Source organism: Periplaneta americana, chromosome 11, assembly GCF_040183065.1.
Source record: "Periplaneta americana isolate PAMFEO1 chromosome 11, P.americana_PAMFEO1_priV1, whole genome shotgun sequence".
Lineage (NCBI taxonomy): Eukaryota > Metazoa > Arthropoda > Insecta > Blattodea > Blattidae > Periplaneta > Periplaneta americana.
In genome coordinates this window covers 8,992,121-9,009,977 of record NC_091127.1, presented here as the reverse complement: position 1 = coordinate 9,009,977, position 17,857 = coordinate 8,992,121, and the positions used below count along the sequence as shown (strand labels likewise).

Genomic DNA, 17,857 nt, shown 5'->3' with positions numbered 1-17,857 from the left:
ATTTTGCAGCGCACCTGGTGATGAAAATGTTAAACTGTGCAGAAAGTATTCCCTCCCACTCTCGATATTCAAAACTAACACAATTTAAAATAAAACATTTACAGTTTTATTCCTCACAGCATATTCCACTGAAAGTTCTTACTGGAGCCAACAGGAAGATAAAAGAGACGATGTGTTTTACACTGCCCGATTAAAATATAACCAGAGAAAAAAAAATAAAGCAAAAGTTTAGATAATTGGGATTGTATTCTTTGGGTATTTATTGTACAGCACAATGGAAAAGTGTGCAAAACCTACTTATATAGTTCAATTTATTACATTACTATTATTTTACAATACATTCAACAACACTATTTTTACAACGTCCATAAACATCACTGTTTAACATACACTGCTTATACACACACGTATCACTTTATGTTCACTTATTAGCAAGTTTCAGTCCGCCATCTCGGCTCTTCGACTCTCCCGAACGGATAAATAGAGAACTCTGGGTAATGTACCCAACACGTAGTTCTAATATTCACCACCTACAACGTTGGGCGCTGATCACCTTATTTCAAACCCCCAAATCCAGATGGTACTGACCGCAGATTCGCATCCTATTATATATTTATCCATGCCACGGCTTTGCCTTTCTCTGCCTTGCTTGTGTCGTTGCCGACCTGAGGAGAATTTTTATTTTTTCCATTACTTCTGTTAAGTTATTTTCGCGGACGTCCTTTCTTATTGCCTGGATTTCATGTGTCGATTCCTCTATTTTATTAGTGTTTATTTGTCTTGACGCTTTGGGATTTTCTTGCTTTGTCTCGTTGTGTGTGGTTGAGTGGATCCTGAATTTTGCGACCATCGGTGCGTGTTTCCTAAGTGGCGTGAGCGTTGAAGTTGACGGGACTTCCTGTTTCCGGACTTCCGACGCGACGCGACCCGAACTGGACAGGTCCAAATATCCAGCTACGCAGCGCGATAACAAGGTTGGCAGTGCACGGTTTCCATCACAAGCTATGCAGGAGAACTGAACACCACGAACCACCACTGGAATGCGTGCGTAAGCTCTGCGATAAAGCGTGTGCAAGATACCATGCCAAACCTCATGAACACCAACCTTACTTACTTACTTACGAACGGCTTTTAAGGAACCCGAAGGTTCATTGCCGCCCTCACATAAGCCCGCCAGCGGTCGCTATCCTGTGCAAGAATAATCCAGTCTCTATCATCATACCATCCATTTTAATATTATCCTCCCATCTACGTCTCGGCGTCCCTAAAGGTCTTTTTCCCTCCGGTCTCCCAACTAACACTCTATATGCATTTCTGGATTCGCCCATACGTGCTACATGCCCTGCCCATCTCAATGTTCCTAATTATGTCATGTGAAGAATACAATGCGTGCAGTTCTGTGTTGTGTAACTTTCTCCATTCCCCTGTAACTTCATCCCGCTTAGCCCCAAATATTTTCCTAAGCACCTTATTCTCAAACACCCTTAACCTATGTTCCTCTGTCAGAGTGAGAGTCCAAGTTTCACAGCCATAGAGAAGAACCGGTAATATAACTGTTTTATAAATTCTAACTTTCAGATTTTTCGACAGCAGACTGGATGATAAGAGCTTCTCAAGTGAATAATAACACGTATTTCCCATATTTATTCTGCGTTTAATTTCCTCCCGAGTGTCATTTATATTTGTTACTGTTGCTCCAAGATATTTGAATTTTTCCACCTGTTCGAAGGATAAATCTCCAATTTTTATATTTCCATTTCGTACAATATTCTGGTCACGAGACATAATCATATACTTTCTCTTTTCGGGATTTACTTCCAAACCGATCGCTTTACTTGCTTCAAGTAAAATTTCCGTGTTTTCCCTAATCGTTTGTGTATTTTCTCCTAACATATTCACGTCATCCGCATAGACAAGAAGCTGATGTAATCCGTTCAATTCCAAACCCTGCCTGATAGTGCATCTCCCTGCTTTAGCCCGCAGTGAATTGGAAAAGCATCAGATAGAAACTGACCTATACGGACTCTGCTGTATGTTTCACTGAGACACGTTTTAATTAATCGGACTAGTTTCTTGGGAATACCAAATTCAATAAGAATATCATATAATACTTCCCTCTTAAACCGAATTATATGCCTTTTTGAAATCTATGAATAACTGATGCACTGCACCTTTATACTCCCATTAAAAAAAATCCACATATCTACCAACCTTACCACCACCATCCAAAAACTTACGTCATCAGGTGACGTCATAGTATCACATCACTCCATTCTCCAATCTAGCCAACATAAATTCTCATAAAAACAATAACGATATCGTACAATCAAGTAACCCCACCTTGGAGATGACAGAAAACTAAGGCCGTATACAAAAATAGATATACAATAAAATATTATTCTCATGTTGGTGTTAATGTTAGCGATTAACAGTGGAAATGCAAAATGCAACTAACAAAATCAGATAAGCGTCAAAATCGGTGAAAAATATAAGTGTATATTATATGTTTTGAGTATGGATTATTTTGGAGAAATTCTTGCGTTGGGAATAGATACTGTATTTGTTGGCATTTGTTGTGGATGTTACATAAAGCAATGTAACGCTATTAAAAGAATCCAGGTAAATATGCATAAACGTCTTTAAATTGAACTGCATCAATTCATTGCATGTTGCGTTATGCAGTCTAATGATGTCATAATCAGAAAGAATGCCTAGCCATGTGTTAAGCTATCATCCACGAGGAGGGAAAATTTCAGTATACGGATTCCTCACTCACAATTATATCTTAAAATACTAAAAAGAGCAGATTTGTCTGCTTTTGTCAAATGCACATCATCATACTTACGAAACGCACTTTTCGGGGCAATCCCTTTTCAGTGCCAATTATTTATTTTGTGTGCACAAGGTTTGAATTTTGAAGTAAGAGGGAAAGGAAGGAATCCGTGTTCTAAAATCTATCCGGTTTTCTGTTAATAATTACCCTACTTATCTTGGCTCTCTACAATTTTCCATAGTTCTCAAAGATTTTCTGATCTGCTCTTTTTGTAAATATAGTGTTCTACTTACAATAATTGACCTGGACTTTCAAATTATTCATGTTTTTAATGGAAACTACTAGTTTGCTGGTAAATAAAAAAACCGGATTATTATTAATATGGGTAATGAAACACCACTATTTAGTTGGATGTGTAAAAGTTATATATTATAATTATGTAATTATTTTCATCCCACTCATGATCATTTTATTTAAATATAAAGCGTTCATTGACCCGTTTATAGTAATATCATAGATCTACAATGTATCTCTAGAAAATCGCCCGATATAGATATTCTTTATTGTCAGTAGACTGGTAGCACAAGTGTCTGACATTGTCAGTGGACTAAACTACATAAAATACAACTAACTACAGATCAGATACACATACACAGTTAAAAATCATCTAAATTAGGCCTATATAAACATTTCCTAATCAAAATAATACATTTTTAATTCTGTCTTAAATTTAAAGTTTTTATGTTCTTTAATATCATCTGGTAGTCTATTAGGCCTATGTAAAAGTAGACCCTGTACATATACATTTTTATCAATTTTTCTTTACTAAAACCCTCTCTGAAATAATCTTTATTGTCTCTAGTGTAATGTTGGTGAATGTTGTTGATTTTTATACTTTAATTTTTGATTGCAAGAAGATAGCTTTATATGCATGTAACTTAACTAGGCCTAGGCCTATTTTATTATTTTAACGTTTTTGTAGATTTCAGGTTACATAGGCCTATAATCCTTACACACTTTTTTTTTGCAATCTAAATAGTCTGATGGTGTGACTTTTTTTATGCAATTCCCCATATTTCAATACCATATGATAAGTAAGGCTATATCACTACTTAATACATTTGGAATAACAAATTTAAATCACTAAAAGTCTTAAAATACCTTAGTAGACATAATCTAATATGGTTTGTTTATGATAAATTTTTGTTAACAATTGTAGTTTAGTCAACTGTCTGGAGACAGATCTGAACCTCATAAGTCACACCTTAAGGCATGACTCATGAGGTAACTAAGCCAGGAGATAATGGAGTGAATTGGCCAGTTCCCTTCGCTATTAACGATTAACCCTAAATATTTGAAATGTACGAATGTGATTTAGATTTCTTTGTAACTTTTATTACTACTAAAATATTTTGCCGTGTATTTAGGACTATATATGAACATTATAAAATCTTAAGGCTGACAGTGACTGACCTACATTACTCACGCACTAAGTTCAGCCTTATAGTTACAGTATTGCACTTTTCTATTTGTTACAGAATGCTGCAGTATTGGATTTAAATCCTGAGTTGGAAGACATAGTTAAGACACATCCAGATAATAAAATTCCATATGTAGCCATCCGCGGAACAGTTGCAGCACTTGGTGCTCCAATTACAAGTGTAAACAACCAAAATATAACAGGAACTATACAGAAGCTTAGTGTGAAAGAACACGTCTTCACACGAAGCTCAGCAGGATTTTGGTTTGTGTTGTTGCTGTATATTATTATTATTATTATTATTGTAACTCTATACAAATTACATTTTCAGTTCTGTATATAAACGATAAGACAAAGAAGTTGAACATTACAATCAAATATCAAGAACAAACTATTTCAAACAATGTCTATAAAATATACCGGGTGTTTAAAATTTTATAAGTGGGGGGAAACCACAAGAAGGTGATTTGCAACCCTCACATTAAATATAAAGGGTAATTTACGCAGTTACATCATATATTTTGTCAATTGAGGAGTTGAATGCAATAAGGGCCCTCGGGAGGTTTGGCCCTTTTTGCGTTCAACGGGTTTTTAGAATCTTTAAACTTTGCTTAGTATGCCTGCTAAGTTTGGTTATAATATTTTAACAACAGAGCTTAAGAGAGGCTGGAGAGAGAACGAGTGTTAAACTCTCACTTCCGGTATCTTCTTCAGCTGGTGTTGTGTTATGTGCAAAAACTCAAGTTTTTGGCTAAAAATAGTTTAGTAAAGAGCAAAAGGGTGATAATTATTTATTTAAGGAGATTTTTGATAAGTGTTATTAAGATTAGCCTTGAATAATGAGTACAGAAGATATTGCATACTCTTCAAGTGATGGAGAAATTGACTCAGAAGATAGTCAGGAGCCTGGGCCTAGGAAACAGAATCAGCGAATCGAAAGGAAACGAAAACGAAATAGGGGCACATCATATTTGAATACAAGTGGCAATTTGTAAGAAGTAAACTCTAAGTAGGTTATTTTACGATCCTTTATCAACATCTTAGGTTATTTAGCGTCTGAATGAGAGGAAGGTAATAATGCCGTTGAAATGAGTCCGGGTCCAGAACCGAAAGTTACCCAGCATTTGCTCATATTGGGTTGAGGGAAAATCCCGGAAAAACCTCAACCAAGTAACTTGCCCCAACCAGGAATCGAACTCGGGCCACCTGGTTTTGCGGCCAGACGCGCTAACCGCTATTCCACAGGTGAGGACTAAGAAGTAAATCTTTTCAACTTGTTAGTAAGTGTTGTCCTAAGAAATGTTTCGAAAGAGTTTATAACCAGGTCGATCGTTTTAATTGTGTCTATGATTGTGATGAATCATCTCGAATGTGGTATGAAAAAGTCCTTACAAAGGCTTAACAAAATGATGATAAGGAGGACGAAGAAGAAGAAGACAATGAAGATGATTAGGCAAGTGAAGAAAGAGAAATGAATGTTAGACTACTATTTTTATAAAGTTGTGAACATTAATAACATAATATGAGTAATAACAATTGTTTGCATTTTTATTAATATGTAGCTTAAGTTAACTTTTTAAAGTTCAATACACATTCTTTCAAGATGAACAGTTTGTAATTTTATTCTTGCTTATTATTTTTAAATGTTAAGACAGAATACAACCAAATATACGTATTTATCATTACCATAATATGTAATCAGTCTGTAGGACTGTTGAACGCAAAAAGGGCCTTTGAAGTGTTATTATTAAATTCATCTCTCACACACTTATAATGATGTTAACATCCAAATTAAAGTGCAATCCTGCCAAAAATGGCCAAAAGAACTAAAAAATATAGTAGTGTTACTATGCAGCGTGCCAGAACATTTCTATGGTAACTTGACAACTTTGAAGATCATTATGTCAAAACTGCTTTTTGTGGGTTGGGCCCTTATTGAATTCAACTACTCAATTCTTATCTTACTTGCAGGTCAGATCAAGAAAGAACTATACAGGAGGTCTACAACTCTGTTCCATTTATTTTGCAAGCATCAAATGCCAGAGTTGAAGTGCTTGATGCTCTTAGAGCAGACGTCCTCGACCTCGAAACCATAGCAGATCATTTTGAGCCTAGCAATCCTAGTGCCTTTGGTCATGTGTGGGGTTTTTTTGCAGGTTAGTATATGAATCATTGTTTTGGGGGCCTTTGGGTAGGCGAGTAAATAGAGGAATATGTACTGTACTCATTCATTTCCCCAATAATAATAAATAACTGAAAGTCCCGTATAGATTTCAGAAAATAAAAGTGTATTTTCATATGTAATAAATAGGAAGTTGATGAAATATCACCTCTCCCCCCCCCTCCCCAAGACATCACAGACAATGCAGAATGCAATACAAACTCGTTTCACTTCAACCTGAACAATATAATAACGTATATCAACATATTGTGACAGCGACGTGAGATTCGAACTCACGACCAGCGTCCCGCGAGAGAGAGCATATCGCGCGGGCTTCATGAAGCATGAGGGACGGCGCGACGAGGGGAAAGGGAAAGGCCCACGCGACGAGGGGAGAGTGCACGCGCAACTGCTGCATGCGGAGTAAGGGGGAATGGACCTTCTCGACCCTTCCAGAAAATGCGTCGAAGTGGAGATATCCAGATAATTCTCTACACACCTGTAGAAGGTTCTCGCAACTATGATTTTGCTATAAAAGAAGAAGCGCCAGCGAACTAGAGAGAGTTTTCAGTTATTCCGTCAGTGAGTAAGCCAGAGCAAGCAAGCCAGAGTTCGACTCGAGTGTGCGTCCGCATCTGCGTCAGCATCCGAAGACCTGAGTTCGAGTGCAGTGGACCGCAGTTGGAGGGACCCGAGTTCGAGTACAGTGAACTGTCTCTGAAGGTCTGTGGTTCGAGATACTGTGAACTCGAGTGACTGAGATAGAAGAACTGTGAACTGAGAACTGGTAGTTCTGATTTGTAAATAGTGCTTTGTAAATATTAGTTAAGATTAACAGTTCATTGTTGTGCGTAATAATCCAAGTAAACTGTCATTGTCGTCGGTGGAGTGCTATAACGAATACTTTGTTGAGTGAAGATCCAATTGTTGACGAGAGCGTTTAAGGTGAATTGTAGAAAGGAATTATTGTTGTGACGAATAAATTACACTGTTGTTACCAATAAAATTCACAATATGATCGAACTATATAGCCTACTTTTATTTTGCATTGTTCGGTATTTTATTATCTATTGCTTATTTTTGAGCAAATGGTCCACTTTTTATTGCATTTTTCCTTCTGCTTTTCAACGAATAGTTTTTACGATGTATTCGAGAATTTGCTGCAGATTGCTTATGCAATTCATTTGCATCTTACAAGAATTTTTCTTATGGTTGCATCAGTCTTGACTACAGATCACTTACGTTATATGCTTCCCCCATTCAATGCAACAGAAAAAATACTGCAGCCACAGTGCCCACAGTCAACATATTGTATCACACAAGAAAAACGTAAAAATACTGAAAGTAAATCAAAACATGTAGTTACTGACTAAGTTTGGTGACAATGTATTTTTCACAGATATACATATATACTCTTTTGTTTGTGTTTTACTATTCAAATCATGACAATTTTTTTTTTTTTTAATTTTAATGTCACATTTTCAGAAATTTAAGGTCATCAACTTCCAAGCAGCATCGATATGTAAGGATGTGATTATACTAGCATATTTCTTGCTGTTAAAGTATTTTTTTACAGTGGGGGACTCCATGTTTCATAAGCAGTGAAAAATATAATGGGACTGCGTTAGTGTTAATGCAGCTTCTGTGGGTGCCTCTTTGTTACTTGTTAGCTTAGACAACAAGTTTAAGCCCCCTCACCACGTCAAGGTGAGTACCCACCCCAACTCTGGCTACTAGCAAAGCCATCTATAATGAACACCGATCAAAATACCCCTCATTTCTCATTAAAAACAAGAACTGAAAAGACTACAGTGGACTATAGTGGATCTTATGTTGTCAGCAAACAACTGGATACATTAAGAAGATTGATTGATTAAAGTATTTTTTTTTTTTTTTGTCTGATGGCAGGTAGTAGATTGTTACTTATTCACGCATATGAAGCCAGTTATGTAGACCAATTTACCGACAGAATTGATGTTCTTAAAGTTATTCAAGTGGATATATTTCTTCATGTTTCCTTTAAATTTATCAATTTTAACTGTCCTTTAATATTGTAGAATTAATAACATTGTTTCTATTAAATCTTTAATAAGCATTCTGGAACCTATATTATTAGACTAATACAAAACTTCGTTTTCAGTGATTTCCATTAGTTACGGTACCATACATCACAAATCAAAGATAAAGTGCAACAAGCTTTCTGTCGTGGTAGCATATGTTTAAATCTTGTTGAGGAAAAGATGGAATTTTCAGTAGAAATAATTATATTGATGTAGGCTTCCTTGGAATTCTCTCAGTCTATCTTAACTTCACCACATTATCATTATTCACTTTAGTCTGATCGGCATACATTTATTATATGACTAAGGTAAATATTTTACACTCAATTGAATATAATAATATTTCAGGTCGGACATTACAAGTAATAGCGTCGCCCTGGGTGGCACAGTCGGTATAGTGCTGGTCTTCTATGCCCAAGATTGCGGGTTCGATCCCAGCCCAGATTGATGCATTTAAGTGTGCTTAAATTTGACAGGTTCATGTCAGCAGATTTACTGGCATGTTAAAAGAATCCTGCGGGATAAAATTCCGGCACACCGGTGATGCTGATATAACTGCAGTAGTTGCGAGCATCATTAAATAAAATATATTTAAAAATTACAAGTAATGGCACTGGAGACTTCATTAGGAAGACATTTTACAGTCATTCTCAGTGACGTGATTTTCTTTTCAATGTTTCTAATTTGTTGACAGGAATTCGTGAACGAGGAGTGCAAACAACAGAAGAAATGTTGAGGGAAGGAACCTTTGTCAATGGGATTGGAGAACTTTCTGTAGCAGGAAATGGTCGAGATGGACTTAAACTACAACCTCCCTCTGATGGTTCTCCTTTTTTTCTCACAGTCTTGCCAATTTCTTCACTAATTCGAAAGCTTGAAGATGAGAAGCGTTTATATAGGTAAGAAATATATTACTACATTCATTCTTCGTATTAATGTTTAATTTTCTGATCTTTCTTCAAACATACCATTCCAAGTTTACATTAAGAATACATTATTTTAATTTTCGAGTTACAAATTGATTAGTTTGATGTGATTGTCTTATTTTTAGTTTCTAGAAACGTATTCCAAGGAAAGTTGTTTATACTGTAAAAAAAGCTTCAATATATGGTTGCCTTATATTGAATTTCAGAGACTTACAGAGACTCAATGAAAAAGCCTCTTAACTTTCTGATGGTTCTTCTTAATATTAATTTTTCCCAATTTGACTGTTTCTTGTATTCTAAAACACTTACTTCCAGGAGGCACAGAAAGTGAATGTGAAGAAGAGAGAGCAAAATTTTACTATATGCCACTTTACATCATTTGATACCTCAGGAACTGTAAAATCTTGGATAATACTGGATGTGTTAAACATGTAGGATTATAAAATATAGTGCCAGCATACTTCAACATTATATTCCTATCAAACACACTCACTCCTTTGTAGAACCCACGTGCAGGGTTCATTCATTCATTCATTTATTTTATTCCATAGATCTTACATGAGCAATGAAGCTTTAAGATGTGGAACATGTCAACATTTTACAATATTACAATTACAATTTTTACAAAGTTTTATAGTTTTACAATTTAGTAATTTTCTAAAATTTTTACAAGGTTGTACAATTTTTTTTTTTTTTTTTTTTTTTTTTTTTTGGCGAGATGTAGTGAGATGAAATGAGGTCCGAGGATTCGCCAAAATATTACCCGGCATTTGCCTTTTCGGTGGGGGAAACCTCGGAAAAACCCAACCAGGTAATCAAATCAAAGGGGGTAATCAATCAAAGGTGTTGATGCCAAGGACTCGCCATAGACCATCCGGCTTCAGTCCCACGGCTGTGGAAAACCTCGGAAGAAACCAAAGTCCAAAGGGGGATCCAACCCAAGCCCGAACGCAGCTCCGGAACAGCAGCCCAGCGAGTCTGCCGACTGAGCTACATCGATGGCTCTACTAAAAGTATACAATACATAGCCAATCAGATTATTAAATTTACAAACGCAAACGATCATTCATAAGTTGAGCTATATTATAATACAAAACAATTTAATTAAATTTAAGGTATAAACAATTCAACCAGTTGTGATATACAGAAATTGATAATACATATCATGCAAACTACTTCAAATTACAAACACAAACAATTTATCAGTAGAGCTATATAGATTACTATTCAATTTAAAGCATATACAATTCATCGGCCAAAACTATACAAATATATACAATACAAAGTAGCATACTTTCATTAAGCTATACAAATTTGTGCAATTAATATCAAGTAGATTAATTCAATTTATAATCATAAACAATTCATCAGTTGAGCTATACATATTACCATTCAATTTACAGTAGGGTCACTGGCTTATCACGCTTACGATACGATTCTCGCACTTCGCTACATATGTCGGATATGACAGGAGTGTGTTCAGACCAAGTATTTGAACTACACCTTTTCCAGTTGTATTTCAGATTAGTCAATTCAATTTCAGATAGTTTCAACTGTATTTCAGATTTGTCAATTCAATTTCGGATAGTATCAATTGTATTTCAGAAACTATCATTTGTATTTCAGAAGTTACAGTTGGCATCTTATTCTCAAATGTTAAATCCAATCAAGATCATTATGTGTAAATTGAAGGCGTACGTAAAACCCATCTTGCAATTCCTGATGTCGTAGTCCTGGTGTTGTAGGCTAATTTATCTACTGTAGAGAGTAAAATTGATGAAGCAACGCACTCAATATTGTTGGTGGTGATTGAGCTTATGCAGTACAACACAGTACAATTCATCAAGCTGCAGCAGAATATGCCTGTTGGACGCTAAAATGCAATAAAGTTGAGGATTTTTTAAATCCATTTTCCATTTTTTTTTAATATATGTTAAAATCTCAAGTAGGCCTACATTTGTTATTTTGTGAAAAAAAACAGATTCAGTACTATCGAATGTGCAATACTACCGACCATAAATATCGACCTTATCTATGCTAGGGCTGTCGATTATCGATTGCAGAAAAAAACAATTAAAATTCGCTCACATTATTCGCTAATTGCTTAAAAAATCGCGTCATTTTCGGAAAAACGTAAGAAATTCGCGACTTTATACGGATTTTGCTGTTTCATGAGTTCAAATCAGGTATAAATGGATTGAAGGATGTATGTGTACCGTACTGTAATTAGATGCTGAGAAATATTTTTTCCAAAATTCGCAAAATTTGTGGTCGCAAAATATTCCATTTCCTACTTATGGTTTATATCCATTATTCACAAGTGGCAGCGCTTCTAAAAGTGACCTAGTCTGAAGGGCCTCTAATACATAAATGTACATGACAAAATAGTAGTACTAGTAGCAACAGCCTAATGCTCCTCATTGGGCTTTCCATTATAATGCTGTCACATTACAGAATTTTAACTGTAAATTCTGGTAATCTTTTAGATTGAATTGTTATTAATTTATATGAATGTTAAAACACTCGTTAATCGTGCAGAATTTTGCTTTCATGGAATATTATATATGAATGTAACAAAATTTATTGAGATCAAAATACTGTAAACATTTTCTATTACACTATAGTCCCGTCACTCTAATTTCCGGCAGCCAATCACTTTGCAAATCAGCTACATTTAAATGTGTGCATCTTGTGATTCGCTGATGAAGACGTCATGTATTTCCTAAGGCTGGATAAATACTTATAATCGCCCGCCATTTGAGCTCTTTCGTTGGCGTTCGCAGAAAGCACACGAGGACGTTATTTGCCGCTCAATTATTTGCTGAATTACAATACGTTTGATTTAGTATAATAGGAGCTACGACATGATGTTTAACAGTGTGGCAAATAGATCACTCGTCTGGTAGCTCGGCAACGAAAGAACAAAAATGGCGAACATACTACCTATCTAGACTTTATAGAGCCTTGACTTCCTAAGAAGTAAGCAAAGAGGAGGAATCACGCCGGGAATAACAGCGTCGCGACTTTAATATATCAAGATATATTTTAAATATATCTTCGCACTATGGAGTGATTGTAGTTGTCCCTCCCTGCATGAAAATTTGTTGGACTACATTCTCTGTTCTGCAGGTTCTTAATGCTGACATTAGTTGGAGTGGATGTATTGGTGGCTGGTTTAATAGTCCTCCAGTGCTATTTTTAAACCTCCCTGTATAGGTTGCTGACAGTAATAGTTGGAGGCGTGGGCCTAGTCACTTTGGGCATAATGATACGGAAATGGTGGAAAGAGCGGGCGAGAAGGCTGCGAGAAGAACTTGACAGAAGGGAGCAAGAAGCGACTCGTAAAATAAGACGGAAGCGAGTCCGGGACAAAAACCTGCAAGAATCACAACAGTGTGTTGTCTGCCGACAAAACCCACGAGAAATCATTCTGTTACGATGCGGTCATGTCTGTCTTTGCGAAGATTGCAGTGAAGGAATCACGGACTATTGTCCTGTATGCAGGGCTAAAATAGAAACTAAAGCTGCGGCATATATTTCGTAAAAGAACAGAGTATGTATTTTGGTTGCATTGTTCAAGTCTTTCAAAATATACTTAGTACAGAATGATATAGATCACAAGATGAAGGTACAAATAGTTTTCTAATATATTTGTACGAGTAATTTGTTTTGTTTTCTTTAGATACTGTACCTGTAATACAAGTAATGCTACTTTTAAGCATTACAGCATGCAGTGTAAAGTGTCTACCAATAAACGATTAAGAAATACAAGTATTCACATACTTCAAACATAATGTATAAGTGCTCTCAGGTAGCTAATTTTAGTACCGAATATTCGCGTGATTTCCCTCTTCCCGAAAGTTTCGGAACATATTTTTCATAACTTATTCTCTCGCGTAATTTTCCCCTCACATATTAAAAAAAAATGGGACATGGTTTTTCCATTTGAGAGTGTCTTCCTTGAAGAATTCATGTATCGTAAAAATGCACATGGAAAACCCATCTACTACTTTCGATTTGTTGTACGATGAATTTAGTGGAGTGTAAAATATATATAGGTTTATTTTCATTGTGCAATTAACAAGTTAATTTTGATACAAATTTTTACAGTTAGTCAAGGTCAGGCTACTGGCATTAGAACTGAAACAGTGGTCCAAAGGAAAGTCGAAAATTGTCGACAGTTACTCAAATTGTATATTTATTTGTGAATTATTTAGTATTAAACATTAAATTAATTAGATAGTACATGAAATGTTTGATGTTCCTTATGATCCATTAATTTCCAATATTTTTTTTATTCACCACATAATACTCACCTCGCGAATTTTTAGAAAAAGGGGGGAAGACACGGTATTCAGATTATCACTTATGTAATGAAAAATATAAAACCGTCAAACCTGAATAATATTTGCAGAGTACAGGGAAAAAAAGCCTGACATGTCACATTTTTACTGTTTTTACAGGAAAGTGAGTTTAAAGCTTCAAAACCTGTTATATTCTATTGTATTTAGGTTATCATTCTTCAAATTTCTTTGGACTAATGAAGTTGGTATTCCGTGCAGTTAAACTACACAAATCTACAATACCTGAGCTATTACATGGCATCTAAAATAGAAAATGGATCATTTGGACTTGTCAAGTTTTTCATTTGTAACTGAATGGTAAAAATCATAGTCATTATAAATATCTCATTCAATAGTATAAAAGATAAAAATATTATACTCATTAATACACAGGAATTGTGCAACCTGTGAAGTTCTTCAAATCTGAACATAGCACTTAAACATTTAACATGACAACACAATGTCAATGTATTTCTTTAACGTATTTTGTTACTTAAGAATAAAACTGACTCATTGTTCTGTAAAGATTTTATAAAAATTGTTATAATAAAAATTGACTATATTTTAACAGTAAATGAGTGAATTATCCATTTCTTCCTCTGAGAATATAAAAGTGAGAAAGTGTTTATGCTGAAGTATACAACATTTGATCGAAAGATGTGACAAAGAAGGGACGAAACACAATTTATAAGTAAGTAACCATAGTATTCCTATATTATGCACGTCCTGTACAAGGTGGATATTCTCACTAGTACTCCTTGTCTTTAATATGACATCACCAGCAGTAGGGATAAAATTCGTGTGTCAATTTCAAGAAATACATTGATAATACAACGTAACCAAACTGTGTGCATGCATATGGGAAGAGACCACATGGCGGCTTATAGTTTCAGATATAGACAATGATTTGAGTGTTATTCAGTTGACACAGAATTTTAATATTTATAGTTTATTGCTTCAGATGTGATCATATCAAAGGCATAAAAAATTCACTAGTTTGATTTCGCCCTTTGTTATTTTTTTTAAGATTATATCTTAAACTAGAAGTCGCCAAGCAGTCCCTTGTCATATGCACGAATACAATTGAAGATGATACTTTAAGTATTAGCTTCAATTTTCAAACACTTTTGGCACCTTAATCATTCTATGCAATTAAAATTTCATTTTCATACTGAACTCCCTATCGTGTCCAAAGTTGTTATACAAACGTATGAAGTGTAGAGTTACCAACTTTCTTGTGAATTATGTAGATTACAGGATGACACTTGTTAGACATAACATTCTGAATCACGTTACAGTCTTCAAAATTTCCAGAAAAATCTTGGGGAACCATGAAGTTTATAATCTACTAGATATATCATGTTTTTAAGCAACATTAAGATGAAGAAAGGGCACAACTTGAAAATTTCCAACCAAAATCATCTTCATTATACATATGATGAAAGATGAGTGAAACGGAGAAAAATTCTCTCCGGCACCGGGATTTGAACCCGGGTTTTCAGCTCTACGTGCTGACGCTCTATCCACTAAGCCACAACGGATTCCCATCCTGACGTCGGATCGAATCCTCTCAGTTTAAGTTCCACCTCTTGGGCTCCCCCAGTGACCTACCCTCATGTACTGCGTCATAGATGTATGAGTGGCACAATGTCCATACATGTGCAGAGGTGCACTCATTATGAGTGACTAAGTGGCCGGGATCCTACGGAATGTCGACCTGGTTGGCGAGTTGGTATAGCGCTGGCCTTCTATGCCGAAGGTTGCTGCTTCGATCCCGGGCCAGATCGATGGCATTTAAGTGTGCTTAAATGCGACAGGGTCATATCAGTAGATTTACTGGCATGTAAAAGAACTCCTGCGGGACAAAATTCCGGCACACCCGGCGATGCTGATATAACCTCTGCAGTTGTGAGCGTCGTTAAATAAAACATAACATTTTTTTCCTATGGAATAAGCGCTGTCTTTAAATCACTAAGTCATTATTTTCCGCATATCATATATTATTATGAAGTACCGAAGTACATATGATATTTCCATGCAGATATTCCGTCGGATCCCAGCCACTTAGTCACTCATAATGAGTGCACCTCTGCACATGTATGGACGTCGTGCCACTGTCATGCATGTATGACGCAGTGTAGGAGGGTAGGCCGCTAGAGGGAACTCAAGAGGTGGAATTTAAACTGAGAGGATGCGATCCGACATTGGGATGGGAATCCGGTGTGGCTTAGTGGATAGAGCATCAGCACATAGCGCTGAACACCCGGGTTCAAATCCCTGTGCCGGAGAGAATCTTTCTCCGTTCCACTCATCTTTCATCATATGATGACGCAGAATATCTACACGGAAATATATGTACTTCGGTATGCCATAATAATATATTCATTACACATGCCAAAAATCTCGAAATTGATATTTACAGCAGCTCTGACTTAGCTAAATTGTGCTGGGATGCTGAGATTTCAAATGAACTAGATGTTTTCAAAGAAGATATTTGTAGGAATACAATACTTTTTTTTATTCTATGTATAATAAGAAAGTAAAAAATGTTTACTAATGATGGACACCACAGATGTGCAAAAAATGGAGAGTAACACTTCCAGCATACTCTTTAACCTTTCATCACTGGAAGACTTATACCACTATTGCATGCAGATTTTAAACTCTTAATGCTGAGTTTGTATACCTGCATAATCGGGTAAATTCGTGTTGGGTTCTTTAGCCAAGCAGAATAATGTGCACAAATATGTCGGCCAGCATATTGTGCCTAAGATTGCAGGTCCACGTCCCGCCATTGCAGCCAATTGAGACTGTGGTAAAGGATGGGGAGGGCCCATGTAAAACAATCAGTGCAACATAAGGTGATAGGGTTTCATTGACTGCAGTTGAAATTATTTTGCTCCTTTTTAAGGAAAAAAAAAACATTACCATAAAAAATGTTTCAATTATTTTAATTATGTGTAATATCCTTATGTTACATAAAATTAAAAACTATTAACCTAATTTATAAATAACAAACAATTTATAACATAGTATATTACGCCACGATTATAATACTGACTGTGCTATAATGGACACTTGGCTCTTAAGGTTAAGGACATTGTTTATCACAAAATGATTATTTTCTGTGACTGAGACACCATTTAAATCCTGAACTATAAGCGATCTTGTAAGCCAGTCAGCCAGATTCTGATCACAGCAGATCCATGTATGAGGAAACAAATGACAGTTGGGTGTGTGACTTGTGTTAAGTCAAGAATTCAATATTACTCTTTTTGGGTCTCCAAATACCTAAAAAATGTGTTTTCCACTAAGCTATGTTATGCTAATTCAGAGTAATATCAGTGACCGAAAAATTAACTTCAATTTTTCCATTATTCATAATACGATTTTGGATTCGAATTTAAACTTTTAAATTCGATTTTCTCAAAAGTACAATTTCATGATACGATGAAAGAGTAATGGAACGGAGAAAAATTCTCTCTGGCGCCGGGATTTGAACCCGGGTTTTCAGCTCTACATGCTGATGCTTTATCCACTAAGCCACACCGGATACCCACCCCGGCGTCGGACAGAATCGTCTCAGATTAAGTTCCAACTCTTGGGTTCCCTCTAGTGGCCGCCCTCTGCACTACGTCATAGATGTCTATGAACATAGGACTGAAGTCCACACATGTGCTGAGGTGCACTCGTTGTGAGTGACTAGTTGGCCAGGATCCGACGGAATAAGCGCCGTCTTAAATCACGAAGTGATTTACGCATATCATATATATTATTTTTAATGTACCGAAGTACATATGGTATTTCCATGTAGATATTCTGCGTCATCATACGATGAAAGAGTAATGGAAATACCATATGTATTTCGGTACATTAAAAATAATTATACAATTTCATGACTTAACACACTTTACACACCCAACCACGAAATAAACTTGACACAAAAGTTAAAAGTCTATGACAGTCTTAAGATTTTTTTACTTGGTGTCTGTAACACCAGATTTGCTTTGCTTGTTTTCCCAATACCCAATCGTGGGAGTCCTCTGTTCAGGCCTTCCAGCAAAACACAGGCTTTGCATATCTTCTGACTTGAGATAAAGCCACACTGCGAACA

At 35.9% G+C, this 17,857-nt stretch overlaps 1 protein-coding gene across 3 annotated transcripts; it reads left to right on the top strand.

The window, feature by feature from the left end:
* The first annotated feature begins 2,306 nt into the window (after window positions 1-2,306).
* Window positions 2,307-14,318, top strand: LOC138708766 (mitochondrial E3 ubiquitin protein ligase 1-like). 3 transcript variants are annotated; one of them, XM_069838928.1, is made up of 5 exons: window positions 2,307-2,619; window positions 4,312-4,517; window positions 6,225-6,409; window positions 9,169-9,373; window positions 12,530-14,318. In XM_069838928.1, exons 1-5 carry the CDS (start codon window positions 2,515-2,517, stop codon window positions 12,600-12,602), a joined length of 774 nt encoding a protein of 257 aa, XP_069695029.1. In that variant the 5' UTR covers window positions 2,307-2,514; the 3' UTR covers window positions 12,603-14,318. The 3 variants fall into 3 exon arrangements, with proteins under 3 accessions (XP_069695029.1, XP_069695030.1, XP_069695028.1); XM_069838929.1 differs by lacking the exon at window positions 12,530-14,318 and adding an exon at window positions 9,716-9,913; XM_069838927.1 differs by having other exon boundaries at window positions 2,309-2,619; window positions 12,617-14,318.
* The last annotated feature ends 3,539 nt before the right edge of the window (window positions 14,319-17,857 follow it).

Excerpts from the sequence above, each read along its gene's own strand:
- LOC138708766 (XM_069838927.1), top strand. The coding sequence starts at position 2,515 with ATGGATTATTTTGGAGAAATTCTTGCGTTGGGAATAGATACTGTATTT. Across the intron at positions 4,518-6,224 it reads CGAAGCTCAGCAGGATTTTG|GTCAGATCAAGAAAGAACTA; the intron begins GTTTGTGTTGTT and ends TCTTACTTGCAG. Across the intron at positions 6,410-9,168 it reads TGTGTGGGGTTTTTTTGCAG|GAATTCGTGAACGAGGAGTG; the intron begins GTTAGTATATGA and ends ATTTGTTGACAG.